Source organism: Mus caroli, chromosome 7 (genome assembly GCF_900094665.2).
Source record: "Mus caroli chromosome 7, CAROLI_EIJ_v1.1, whole genome shotgun sequence".
NCBI classification, from domain to species: domain Eukaryota; kingdom Metazoa; phylum Chordata; class Mammalia; order Rodentia; family Muridae; genus Mus; species Mus caroli.
This window is the reverse complement of record NC_034576.1, coordinates 27514152-27526932: the sequence shown is the minus strand read 5'-3', so window position 1 is coordinate 27526932 and position 12781 is coordinate 27514152. Positions and strand designations below refer to the sequence as shown.

The 12781-nt window shown below is 51.3% G+C and overlaps 1 protein-coding gene across 4 annotated transcripts in view; it reads left to right on the top strand.

The window, feature by feature from the left end:
• Positions 1-12781, top strand: part of Supt5h (SPT5 homolog, DSIF elongation factor subunit) — a 25874-nt gene that overhangs the window by 12005 nt on the left and 1088 nt on the right. For 3 of the 4 annotated variants that reach the window (XM_029479542.1, XM_021169226.1, XM_021169225.1), the window contains 18 exons: positions 588-839; positions 2843-2932; positions 3030-3100; positions 4266-4371; positions 4522-4615; positions 4697-4833; positions 6681-6836; positions 6934-7080; positions 7879-8025; positions 8116-8241; positions 9135-9219; positions 9455-9562; positions 9637-9739; positions 9842-9969; positions 10066-10171; positions 10524-10682; positions 10788-10956; positions 11043-11246. In XM_029479542.1, coding sequence (XP_029335402.1) covers positions 588-839; positions 2843-2932; positions 3030-3100; positions 4266-4371; positions 4522-4615; positions 4697-4833; positions 6681-6836; positions 6934-7080; positions 7879-8025; positions 8116-8241; positions 9135-9219; positions 9455-9562; positions 9637-9739; positions 9842-9969; positions 10066-10171; positions 10524-10682; positions 10788-10956; positions 11043-11246 — 2388 coding nt within the window. The remainder of the gene's footprint in view (positions 1-587; positions 840-2842; positions 2933-3029; positions 3101-4265; positions 4372-4521; positions 4616-4696; positions 4834-6680; positions 6837-6933; positions 7081-7878; positions 8026-8115; positions 8242-9134; positions 9220-9454; positions 9563-9636; positions 9740-9841; positions 9970-10065; positions 10172-10523; positions 10683-10787; positions 10957-11042; positions 11247-12781) is intronic. The other variant, XM_021169227.1, reaches the window with a different exon arrangement.

Here is a 12781-nt window from a genome sequence, read left to right as displayed (position 1 = left end):
TAAAAAAAAAAAAAAAAAAAAAAACCCTAAAAGAGAAGAAAACAGGGGCTGGAGAGATGGCTCAGTGGTTAAGAGCACTGAGGTCCTGAGTTCAAATCCCAGAAACTACATGGTGGCTTACAACCATCCATCTGACGCCCTCTACTGGTGTTTCTGAAGACAGCTACATTGTACTTAATATAAATAATAAGTCTTAAAAAAAAACAGAGAGAGAGAAGAAATCTAATACCACTTAGCAGTCACTCTCCATTCCCACTCTGTGACTAAGGTACACTCTTAGTCCCTCATTATTTCTTTCTATGGTTACACTGTTCTTTGCAGTGTAGTTAAGCTATAACTGAACCAGTCCCTTGCCTGGCATTTTAATGTGTTCAAGTAATCTAAGCATTAAGGAGGTGGAGACAGGAGGAACAAGAATTCAAGGCCAGTTTAGAACAAAAGTTGAGTCATTTGGAAGCTTCCATTATATGACCACCCTAGTGTGTGTGCCACTTTGGCAGTATACTTCTGTGAACTCACCGCCTGGGGGAGAGCCAAGAGTAGCATCCTGACTTTCCTCATTGTCCCTCTCCCACCTTTGTCTCCAGCCCCTGCAGATTAAATCAGTGGTTGCCCCAGAGCACGTGAAGGGCTACATCTATGTGGAGGCCTACAAACAGACCCATGTGAAGCAGGCCATTGAAGGTGTGGGCAACCTGCGGCTTGGCTACTGGAACCAGCAGATGGTGCCTATTAAGGAGATGACCGATGTACTCAAGGTGGTGAAGGAGGTGGCCAACCTGAAACCCAAGTCCTGGGTCCGCCTCAAGCGAGGCATCTACAAAGATGACATTGCTCAGGTGGGAGTCGATGGAGCAGCCAATGGGCGGTGCTCATATACACTGCACTTCTTCCTTTTTACTCCCTTTCTGAGAGCCAAGAGCAGAGCCTCCCTCCCTCAGGGCAGGGGTGCGGTTGAGGGTGTAGCTCTGAGCACACAGGAGGTTTATGGTTGTTCCTAGGACATTGGTTGAGTAAAGGCCGAGCGAGGAAGGGACTGATGAGCCACATGCAGTGTACGGGAGGTAAGATCCCTAAAGCGAGGCTGGAGAGGTAGTACGGTGTATAAGAGCATTGCTTATACTCTGAGAGGGTCTGGGTTTGAGTCCTACAATCATGGTGGCTCACAACCTTCTGAATCTCCAGTTCCTAGGGACCTAATGCTTTCTCTGTTCCTCTGGTACAGCGTGATACTGACAGACACACAGATAACCCCCACAAACCCATGCATAAGATAAAAAAAATGGCTAAAGCAGGAAGTGAGGGAAGTAGAACTTAGCTTTGAGATAATAGGCTTCATGGTTCATTGTAGGTTCTTCTTGTTAGTTTGCTTTGTTGAGACAGGGTCTTTGCAGCTCATGCTGGACTAGAACTTACTATGTAGAATATGCTAACTCCAAGCCGGGCGTGGTGGCACATGCTTTTAATCCCAGCACTCGGGAGGCAGAGGCAGGTGGATTTCTGAGATTGAGGCCAGCCTGGTCTACAAAGTGAGTTCCAGGACAGCCAGCGCTACACAGAGAAACCCTGTCTCCAAAACAAAACAAAACAAAAGAACATGCTGGCCCCACATTCATAGAGATTCACCTGCCTCTGCCTCTGCCTCTGGAGTGCTGGGTTAAGTTAAAAGCTTGTAAACCTGGCTTCAGTGGACAGAAATAGTGAAGGTTCTATGGAATGCAATCCAATTTTTAAATTTTCTTATGCAGTGGCTAGTGAACCTAGAACCTTAAACATATGTAGATTCTAGGCAAATGCTGAACTGTGGAACCCCTCCCACCCCCAGCATAGAAGGTTGGAATGTTACAACGTACAGTGAGAGGATTTGTGGAAATGAAGGTGTTGAGAATGGCTGCCAGGGCCTGTAAACTGATGATAGTTGCCTGGCACGAGTACGTGAGACTGTGTTCATGAATCCCTGCACTAGGGAAGATAGGAGAAGCTCAGCGGTAGAGGATGCCCTAGCTTAAATCTTCAGCCCTGCACAAGGCAGGCATGGTGGGCCATGCCTATAATCCCAGGACTCAGGAGGTGGAGTTGAGTCCAGCATCATCCTCAGTTATTTAGCGAATTTAAAGCCAGCCTGGGCTGTGTGAGCTCCTGCTTTTAAAAGATAAGAAAATTGCCAGGCCTTGGTGGTATATACTTTTTTTTTTTTTTTTTTTTTGGTTTTTTGAGACAGGGTTTCTCTGTGTAGCCCTGGCTGTCTTAGAACTCACTCCATAGACCAGGCTGGCCTCAAACTCAGAAATCTGCCTGCCTCTGCCTCCCGAGTGCTGGGATTAAAGGCGTGGTCACCACGCCCGGCTTTGGTGTACACTCTTAATCCCAGCAAGATGCAGAGGCATGTGAATCTCCTGAGTTCGAAATTCTCTCTACCTGGTCTACGAAGAGAGTTCCAGGACAGTCAGGGCTACACAGAAAAACCTGCCTCAAAACCAAGCAAGCAAGCAAGCAACCAACCAACCAAACACAAACACACACACACACACACAATGGAAGAAAGAAAATTACTCTAGGCAGTGGCCTGAGCAGAATAGTGCAGAATTATGGGAAAGGGGGAGTAGGTGGGAATGGGAGCAGTTTGGAGAAAGCAGTCATTAAGCTGTAGTCCAGTGTCTGTGGGAACTTTCACATATCCAAGTAGGGGCCATAAGTGTTCATTTCCAGTGCAGAGAGTGTTGGGTAGGGCAGAGAGGCTTCTGGGAGTTGTAAGCTAGCCTGTTTCTTCTTTGCTCTTTTCTGAGCCATCTAGTACTTCCTGCAGGCCGCCTGCGCCTGCTGACCTGCCGCTTCCCTCCAGGTGGACTATGTGGAGCCCAGCCAGAACACCATTTCCCTGAAGATGATCCCGCGCATTGACTACGACCGCATCAAAGCCCGCATGAGCCTGGTACTTTGAGCTGTTGGTGTCTTCTGGGGACACTGTATCCTTGCTGGTGGCCATCCCTCCTCCCTCACCACTCCCATGTGTCCCTTGTCTTCCACAGAAAGACTGGTTCGCCAAAAGGAAGAAGTTCAAGCGGCCTCCACAGAGGCTCTTTGATGCAGAGAAGATCAGGTGAGGGCACCTGGAGACCAGGCCTGCTCTTGGTTGATGGTACAGTGTACTTTTGGAGGTCTCTTCACGCACTTCCCCCTCAGGTGCATTGTGTGGAAGCTTAGCTGTGCAGCCAGCCTCAGGCAAGCATGTTCTGTCTTGGGACCTCAGTTTCCTCTGGAGAAGATTGTTCTTTTCTTTTATTAATTGAATGCAAGGTCTTGTTCATGCCAGGCAAGCATACTACCATTGAGCCCCGTCCCAGACTGTTGCATGTTGCTGTGAGTGATGAACTGCCCCCGTCTGTCTGTCTGGTAGCGCACAAGCCCCAGCTTTGCATTCTTCTCTCGGCTTCGTGAGTCTGGAGAGCTCCCAGGCTGATGATTTAGAAAGCCCTCTGGTGAGAACATAGATGTTTTCTATGTGACTGGCTGAGGTCACTGGTGACAGGCAAAGGAGAGAGGGGACATGGTTTTCTCTAGTCCTGTTCTGGAACCTGCTGTGTGTGAGGTAGGCACGCAGGTTTTTGGTTTGGTGCTAGGATGGAACTTAGGGCATTGGGCACATTGTTCACTTGTTGTACCACTCAGTGTGCCCAGTGGAACTCACTTGCCCAGGCTCACTGTGTGGCCAAGATGGCTGAGGGAACAGCCATCGAATGTTTCCTTATAGCTGCTACCATTTTTCCATACTGGGGGCTTACGCCAAGTGTTTGTAACCTATACTCAGGGTGAAGGACTCTGACAGGTTGGAGCTGCAGCTAAGACACGGGATTGACTCCTGCCTTCCTATATCATAACCTTGCTCTGAGCCATCTTGAGATCTCCTTCCCTGGATAATGATGTCCTGCTTCTGCTGTCATAGGGCTTGGGGGCATCTGGACAGCTGTGAACATGCAGGCAGTCTTGCCCCTGCCCTCCAATAACAGAGTCTGCTGTATGCTATGCCCAGCTGTGTGCACTGAGAATAGGCATAGCAGCAGGTCCTGAGAAGGCCTGCTCTAATGGAGCTGACATGCCAGTTCCAGTGACCCAGTAAGGCAGGGAGTCCCTTCATTTAGCTTGCCTTTGGAGTATGAGAAGTCATTTGAGCCGCCACGGCTGTATGCGGAGGGTCCTGAGCCCTTTTCCACCCAGGGAAAGGATCGCACACATCCTTACCATCTTCTGTTCTCTCCCCGAATCAGGTCCTTGGGGGGTGATGTTGCCTCTGATGGTGACTTCCTCATCTTTGAGGGGAACCGCTACAGCCGAAAGGGCTTCCTGTTCAAGAGCTTTGCCATGTCTGCTGTGGTAAGGATTGGTGGGCAGTGCTCATGCAGGGGTGAAACTTTTGTTCCTCCTGGAGCTCTGGTCTCCAGTGGTTTCTCCTGGGCAGTGGTTCTGGCCACTGCATGGTGACATTGACTTCTGTCCACCTCCTCCCCCTACCCTGGATCTCAGATTACAGAAGGAGTGAAGCCCACACTGTCAGAACTGGAAAAGTTTGAAGATCAGCCTGAGGGCATCGACCTGGAAGTTGTGACTGAAAGCACAGGTATCTAGTCCTGGCCTCACCTGGCTGAGGAGGACCGTGGCTCTGGAAGGATGCCCAGCCAACCCTGCACTGTCCCCTCAGGGAAGGAGCGGGAGCACAATTTCCAGCCTGGGGACAATGTGGAGGTGTGCGAGGGTGAGCTCATCAACCTACAGGGCAAGGTCCTCAGCGTGGATGGCAACAAGATCACCATCATGCCCAAGCACGAGGACCTCAAGGTGATTGCCACAGGCCTGGCCGTGTTTGCTCATGGCAGGTTGTGTGTAAGGTGTTCAGAGATGTTCCGGCAGTGTGTTCTGTCCTTAATGAGGACATGTTTGGACCTTTTTTGACTCCTTATGCTAATGGGTCTGTTGAGAGTATTTAGGCCTACTTTCTGTAATTAGGGAAGCAGGTGTCTGGTTGAAGTCTCAGGCCCCATTCTGCCTGTCTGTAGGGGACTTTGTGGGTCCATGCTGTGGCCTGGGCTGTGTCCTGTGCATGAAGAAGACAGTGTGATAGTGACACACCTATGTGGGTTTACAGGCGAGGAAGGATACATCCAAGGGCTACCTCTTTACCCTCCTTCCGTGCATGTGTGCTACTCAGAATGGAAGCAGCCAGGTTGTGTGCGTGCTAGATAAGTAAGTGCCCGACCCTTCGCCTCAGGCCAACCCCTCGTTGGTGACACCTAGGCATGTGTTACACCACTGAGCCAGGCCCCAGTCCCTCACTGCTGTCTTCTACCACTGAGTCATATTTTTTGTCACCCCAACCCCCCCCACATTGACTTACTTTGCATGTACACATGCCACAGCACACACATGGAGGACAGCGTCTGTTCCCTCCTTTAGCAGTCTTTACTCAGGATTGAACTCATGCTAACAGCCTTGGCCTAAGTTCTCTTACCACCGAACCATTTTGCTGGGCTCCTTTGCCCTCTCTTTTTTTTTTTTGAAACAGGGTCTCACTATATAGCAGTGTCTGAACAGGAGCCCACTATGTAGGTCAGGCTAGACTTAAATTCATAGAGATCCGCCTGCTTCTGCCTCCCAAGTGCTGTGATTAAAGGCAGTGGGCACTGTGCCCAGCCTCCTTTTACTTACTAAGACTTTTTTTTTTTTTTTTTTTTTTTAATAAATGGTTTTTTTTGTTTGTTTGGGTTTTTAAGATTTATTTATTTATTTATTATATGTAAGTACACTGTAGCTGTCTTCAGACACACCAGAAGAGGGTGTCAGATCTTGTTACAGATGGTTGTGAGCCACCATGTGGTTGCTGGGATTTGAACTCCTGACCTTCGGAAGAGCAGTCGGGTGCTCTTACCCACTGAGCCATCTCACCAGCCCACCAAGACCTTTTTAAGAATTCTTTTGTATATATGAGGAAGAGGGGCGGGGTTAGAGCTCAGCCTGTCAGCTTTCTCACTGCTTCCTTTCACTTTTTTTTTTTTTTTGGTTTTTCGAGACAGGGTTTCTCTGTGTAGCCCTGGATGTCCTGGAACTCATTTTGTAGACCAGGCTGGCCTCGAACTCAGAAATCCACCTGCCTCTGCCTCCCGAGTGCTGGGATTAAAGGCGTGCGCCACCACACCTGGCTATGGTTTGTCTTTTGTTGTTGTTTCTGAGGAACAGCATGTCTGGGTCTCATTGGGTTGAGTAGTTGACTGTGGAGTTAACCTGAGGTCTTCAGTCACAGAGCCGTGTGTGTGTGTGTGTGTGTGTCTGTCTATCTGTGTCTGTCTATGTATGTATGTATGTATGTATGTATGTATGATGAGTTATTGGTGCTAGTATTTAGTGTCTTGGTAACGTTAGGGAATGGCATCAAAAGACTGTTGCAAGAGAGGTCCATGTATTTGGACAAGCTGTCTGTGGGTTCAGGAATGTGCATGCATATGGCTCATGGGTTGGCCATCTCTGGGGAAAGGCCTCCGGAGTGTCTCAGGCGGCCTCAGGTGGGTGGTGGGTGGTGGGAAGGCTGCAGTGGCTCTGCCAGAGTCTCTTCTGAGATTGTGGTGGTGCAGAGGGCCAGGTGACTGTGGCTTTTCTTGAGTCCTTACTGTTGTTATGTTCAAATCTCCCAGGACATGCTTGAGTTCCCCGCTCAGGAACTTCGGAAGTACTTCAAGATGGGGGACCACGTAAAAGTGATCGCTGGCCGATTTGAGGGTGACACAGGTCTCATTGTGCGGGTGGAAGAGAACTTTGTTATTCTCTTCTCAGACCTCACCATGCATGAGGCAAGTGCCTGGATGAGGCATCGGGTACCAAGCGGGGAATTGAGTAGGTCATTCACTGGGGCCTGACTCACCCCTTCCTTCCACTGTCTGTCCACAGTTGAAAGTGCTTCCCCGAGACCTGCAGCTCTGCTCAGAGACTGCCTCAGGTGTGGATGTTGGGGGCCAGCATGAGTGGGGTGAGCTGGTGCAGCTGGATCCTCGTACCGTGGGTGTCATCGTGCGGCTAGAGCGAGAAACCTTCCAGGTGTGTCTTACATTACGTTCCTATCCCGAGAGCCCCACATCCCAGGAGGTGCAGAGCAGAATAGTGACCAAGCCCACAAATTGTGGGGAGTTGCAGGCATGGTAAGGCTCCCTGAAGCCTGTCTGTAATGTTGGCAAGAGGCCTGTCCTTGTTCCCGTCTGCCTCTGTTCATACTAGGTAGGTGAAGATGTGCTTTTTGCTGCGAGTTGAGTGTCGGCTCCAGTACTTGGTGCTTTTGCAAAGACCGAGTGCTACAGTTGCCACAGCTCTATCCTCCCCGGGGCACTAGCATAGTACCTAGGACCCTGATTCTGTGTCAGTCCTGCTGCTTCTGTATTGTGTGACCCTGGCCTCATGACTTGTCCTCTCAGGGTCACTGTAAGGTAGGCATTGTGATTGTGTTCCTCTCAGAGGGAAGTGTGTGAAGAGCTTAGGAGGCGTGCCCCTGATGCTCAGTCGGGAAAGTGTGTCCCCTCCCCTGTGTGGCCGAGGACCTGGAACTCTGCATTCCCTGCATCCACCTGAGTTCCTTAGGTGATAGGCATATACCAGTTTATATGGTGCTGGTACTCAAACACAGCTTCATCCATGCTAAGGCAGCATTCTGTGAACTGAGCTAACGTCCCAACGTGCTAGGGTCTTTTGGAATGATCTAGAATGTCTGTGGCTGACCTAGTACCCGGTGGCTGGTGCTATGGCTCTGCCTTATGGTCAGGGTGCTGTGTAGGGCTCAGGATCTTAGGGTTGTCTCCCACAAGGAAGGACTAGCTCACTTCACATCACCCTCTCCCTCCAAAGGTTCTCAACATGCACGGGAAGGTGGTGACCGTTAGGCACCAGGCCGTGACGCAGAAGAAGGACAACCGCTTCGCTGTGGCTCTGGACTCAGATCAGAACAACATCCATGTGAAGGACATTGTCAAGGTCATCGATGGCCCTCACTCAGTAAGTGTCAGCTGCTGCTCTCGGCCTGAGTCTAAAGGGGTTGACGTGGGTTCTGCCCTGCCCAGCGCGTGACTCTGCTCTCCTGCCCAGGGCCGAGAGGGTGAGATCCGCCATCTGTACCGCAGTTTTGCCTTCCTGCACTGCAAGAAGCTGGTGGAGAATGGCGGCATGTTTGTCTGTAAGGCACGGCACCTGGTGTTGGCTGGGGGCTCAAAGGTGAGAATATCAGGGCTCCACATGGGCAAGACCCGCTTGGTAGGGACTTGGGGACTGGTTATTTCTGCCGAGTTCTTGGGGAAAGTGACAGGTTTCTTTGGGACTTTGATCTACACTCCTGTCATTTGTCACTCATTTTTGTAAGGTACATGTTGGGTACTAGACACCCTGGGGTCTCTACCCTCCTGGAGCTGAGACAGGGGTACAAGGGAAAGTGTGAGGTGGGGGCAGGCTTTCGCCTCAGGACTTCTGTCTGTTCCTGAGTGCCCCTCTTCCTGAAGTGAGGGTCTAATGCCAAATGGTGGCAGCAGTATCTGTGGTTGAGACAGAGAGAGGGATGGGCATGTGTGTTACAGCAGAGATCAGAATGAAGGAATACAGAGCCACTGTGTAACTCTGTGAAGAGCTAGATACTGAAAGGCAATCTGAAGCAAGATGTGATGGCACACGCATGCAGGACTAGCACTTGGGAAGTGAGATAGCAGGCTGCTCAGTGTAAGGTCATCTGTCCTTGACTACATAGGAAGTGCAAGGCCAGCCTAAGCTACACAAGGCCTTATCTCAGAAATAAAACTTAATAAAAAAAAAAGAGGACGTCAGATCCAGTAGGTGAACCCGGTGCTCCTCAGATGAGATGGCTGGTACTGTTGACTTGGGGACTTAGATTTCTAACTCGTGGTTAAGATGCATGTCTTGGTGTGGGGTGACCCAGGCCTTTTGATAGGTAGACAGAGAGGCAGAGAGGTAGTACTTCTTCTCCTTGGAGATGGAGGCTTTGTCCCTAGGAGGAGGAATGGCTGCTGGGCAGCTGCAGACAGAGCCTAGCCCTGTCATTCTGTCATTGTGGGGAGCGGGCATCCTGCCTGGCTATTTACTCCTTATCCCTCTCTCAGCCCCGGGATGTGACCAATTTAACCGTTGGTGGCTTCACTCCTATGAGTCCCCGGATCAGCAGCCCTATGCACCCCAGTGCTGAAGGTGAGATGGGGTCGGAGTTCAGAGATTAGTGTTGGGGGGGCCTTAACTGTTCAACCCTGTGGCCAGAGTGGAGTCAAGAAAGGCTTGGGGGTTAGGGAATAGGTGGAGGAGGCTCCTAACCCAACTTGGGCTCTCAAGCTGGTAGAGAGGGATTTGAAAATGTACTGGCTGTGGACATAGCATAAAAGGGACAAACATAATTCCTGGGCTCCCACAACATCTTCCCACCTTACAGGTCAGCATGGTGGCTTTGGAAGCCCAGGTGGCATGAGCAGGGGTCGAGGGAGAAGAGACAATGAACTCATAGGCCAGACTGTGCGAATCTCCCAGGGACCCTACAAAGGTGAGCCATGGCGTGTGCAGGGGCAGGGGCTGTGGTTGAGGAAGTTCCATACTTCTGACTGCCATTCCTTACAGGCTACATTGGTGTGGTGAAAGATGCCACAGAGTCCACGGCCAGAGTAGAACTACATTCTACCTGCCAGACCATCTCTGTGGATCGCCAGCGGCTCACCACGGTGTAAGTCTAGGCTTAGAGAAAACCAGTGTGGGGTTGATGGGTGGGCCTAGAGAGGAGCAACATGAGGGTGCTAGGCGTCTCACCACCTCGCCTGTGTCACAGTGACTCCCAGCGTCCAGGTGGCATGACCTCTACCTACGGACGGACTCCCATGTATGGCTCTCAGACACCCATGTATGGCTCTGGCTCCCGAACACCTATGTATGGCTCCCAGACACCTTTGCAGGACGGTAAGTATGTCCAGAACACTAGGGACGGAGCAGTGGGGAGGCAGAGGGCTCAGCAGATAGGATAGGATGAAAGTCTTGTTTCTTTCCTTTATCCAGGCAGCCGCACTCCACATTATGGCTCACAGACACCCCTGCATGATGGTAGCCGCACTCCTGCTCAGAGTGGGGCCTGGGACCCCAACAACCCAAACACGCCTTCCAGGTGAGAGCCATTTCTAGGATGGGCTGTGTTGGCAAGGTTATGAGTGGTTATCTTAGAGAATTGTGCTCCATGCTTGTCCCTGCCCTGCCACGGGCATAGCTGGGAATGCAGTCCTGTCCGAATCACCGGCCTCAGCAGACAGCTACTCTGTGCTTGGAGACATTGCCGGGGTGTGATCATGTCTCTGCACCGTCCACTCAACTGCAGAATGGCTTTAGTGTCAGGAAAGCCTTTGCTGGAATTTCTTCGGCCAGAGTGAAGTTGCTTCAGTTGAGGGTCCAGTTGTGCTGTTCTACAAGCTCCGTCAGACTTGTTACCACCCGTCATTCTCAAAGACTTCTGTCCCCACCAGGGCTGAGGAAGAATACGAATATGCCTTTGACGACGAACCCACCCCATCCCCACAAGCATATGGGGGAACCCCGAATCCCCAAACACCCGGCTACCCAGACCCATCATCCCCCCAGGTCAATCCACAGTACAATCCGCAGACACCAGGGACGCCAGCCATGTGAGTCCATCAGGGCTGAGCCCGAAAAGCCCTGCACGCAGCTACCCATTGCCCCACCTCCTGACCCTTTCTGCCAAGAATAACACCCTTTTCTTCTGTCTACAGGTACAACACAGACCAGTTCTCCCCCTACGCTGCCCCCTCTCCACAGGGGTCTTACCAGCCCAGCCCCAGCCCCCAGAGCTACCACCAAGTGGCACCAAGTCCAGCAGGCTACCAGAACACCCATTCCCCAGCCAGCTACCACCCGACACCGTCACCTATGGCCTATCAGGTATACCATGTCACAGAAGGACCTTGCTTGGTTGGGTTGGCCAGGCCCAGTGACTATTCCAGACACTCACTCCTGTCTTCCTTCAGGCTAGTCCCAGCCCAAGCCCTGTTGGCTACAGTCCAATGACCCCTGGAGCACCTTCTCCTGGAGGTTACAATCCCCACACACCGGGCTCAGGCATTGAGCAGAACTCTAGCGACTGGGTGACCACTGATATCCAGGTGAAGGTTCGAGACACCTATCTGGACACACAAATAGTGGGGCAGACAGGTGTCATCCGCAGTGTCACGGTAAGTGTGGCCCTAGGAGGTAGACATGTGTGGCATCCCCCCGCCCCCAGCCTTTGTGGTTATTTTTATCTCTGTTGCTGTGGATGGAACCCTAGGCCTCACACATGCTAGGCTAGTGCCTACCACTGAGCTACATCCCCAACTTATTGTTAAGTTTTAGATTTAACTTTACAACTGTAATGCATGGTAAGCTGTGATGGACAAGCAGATGTGGAAGGCTGGGGTGTCTGAATCCAGGGGGTGGAGAGTTGAGCCTTATGTGCTCACAGCTCAGGCTTGTGAGTGGGGTGACTTTGTGTCACAGTTTAGGATGAGGCCCAGGGGCTCACTGAGTTCCCAGTCTTTGCACATGCTACCCCAATCCTGTCTCAGCCTTCAGGAAGCAGCTATTGTCTCAACTTGTGTCTTAGGGGTCTGAGCTGTTCCAGCCTGCTGCCTGAAAGTTGAGTGTCAATCCTAGCTTGGGTAACAAAGTCTCAGGGCATTTGTTTAACTTTGACTGGGAAAGCACCTATGTTTTTTCCTTAGGAGCCCAACTTGCTGACTAACCCTCTGTAGATGCTCTGATGAGACTGATCAGACACCAGGGATGAGCGCAGCTCTAGGCCCGCCCGCCCGCCCCTCTAGACCTCTCTTTGCATTATGAGAGAGCTGTGTGCCCAGAGTGGAAAGGACTGGGATGAGGAGCCCAGAAGGCTTGGGGAGTAGGGTGAACTGAGTGGGCACCTTACAGCTTTGGGGAATTAGAGAGGGATTCTGGAGGAGACACTGAAGCTGAGGCCTGAGGAAGTCCAGAGCTGGAGGATAATGCTGTACGCCTTTAATCCCAGTACATGGGAGGCAGAGGCAGGCAGAGCTCCTGAGTTCGAGGCCAGCCTGGTCTACAGAGTGAGTTCCAGGACAGCCAGGGCTACACAGAGAAATCCTGTCTTAGGGGTTAAATACCCAGGGGGAGGAAAGGTGAGCAGTGAGGCTGGGCGAGAGCCTGGACTGCATCACAGACAGCATGGGCAATGTAACTGTCAGGGTACTGAGGAGCCGTGCTGAGACCAGATCGCTGGTGTGGACCTGCTTTTCCATGTTGCATGTGTAGATAGTGACACTGGTGTCAGGGGAAGTCAGGCTGCTCTGTAGCAGGGCAGTGGGGAAGAGAGGAGGGGCAGGTGACTGTGACAGGGTTCACAGCAAGATGGTGGTAACTATGATCAGGTGAGCTTGGTTGGGTCAGGGCCGATGTGAGACATGGGCTCCAGAGGATCAACAGGTAGAGAGCTGAGGCTAGTTTGGGATTTTCACTCTTGATCTAACTTTGTTACTGGTTTTTTTTTTTTTTTTTTTTTTTTTTTGAGACAAGGTCTCACCAACCATGCAGCCTTAGTTAATTGGAAATGGATATATAAATATAGACCAGCCAGGTGTGGTGGTGCACACCTTTAGGAAGAGGCAGAGGGGGGCTGGTGAGATGGCTCAGTGGGTAAGAGCACCCGACTGCTCTTCCAAAGGTCTGGAGTTCAAATCCCAGCAACCACATGGTG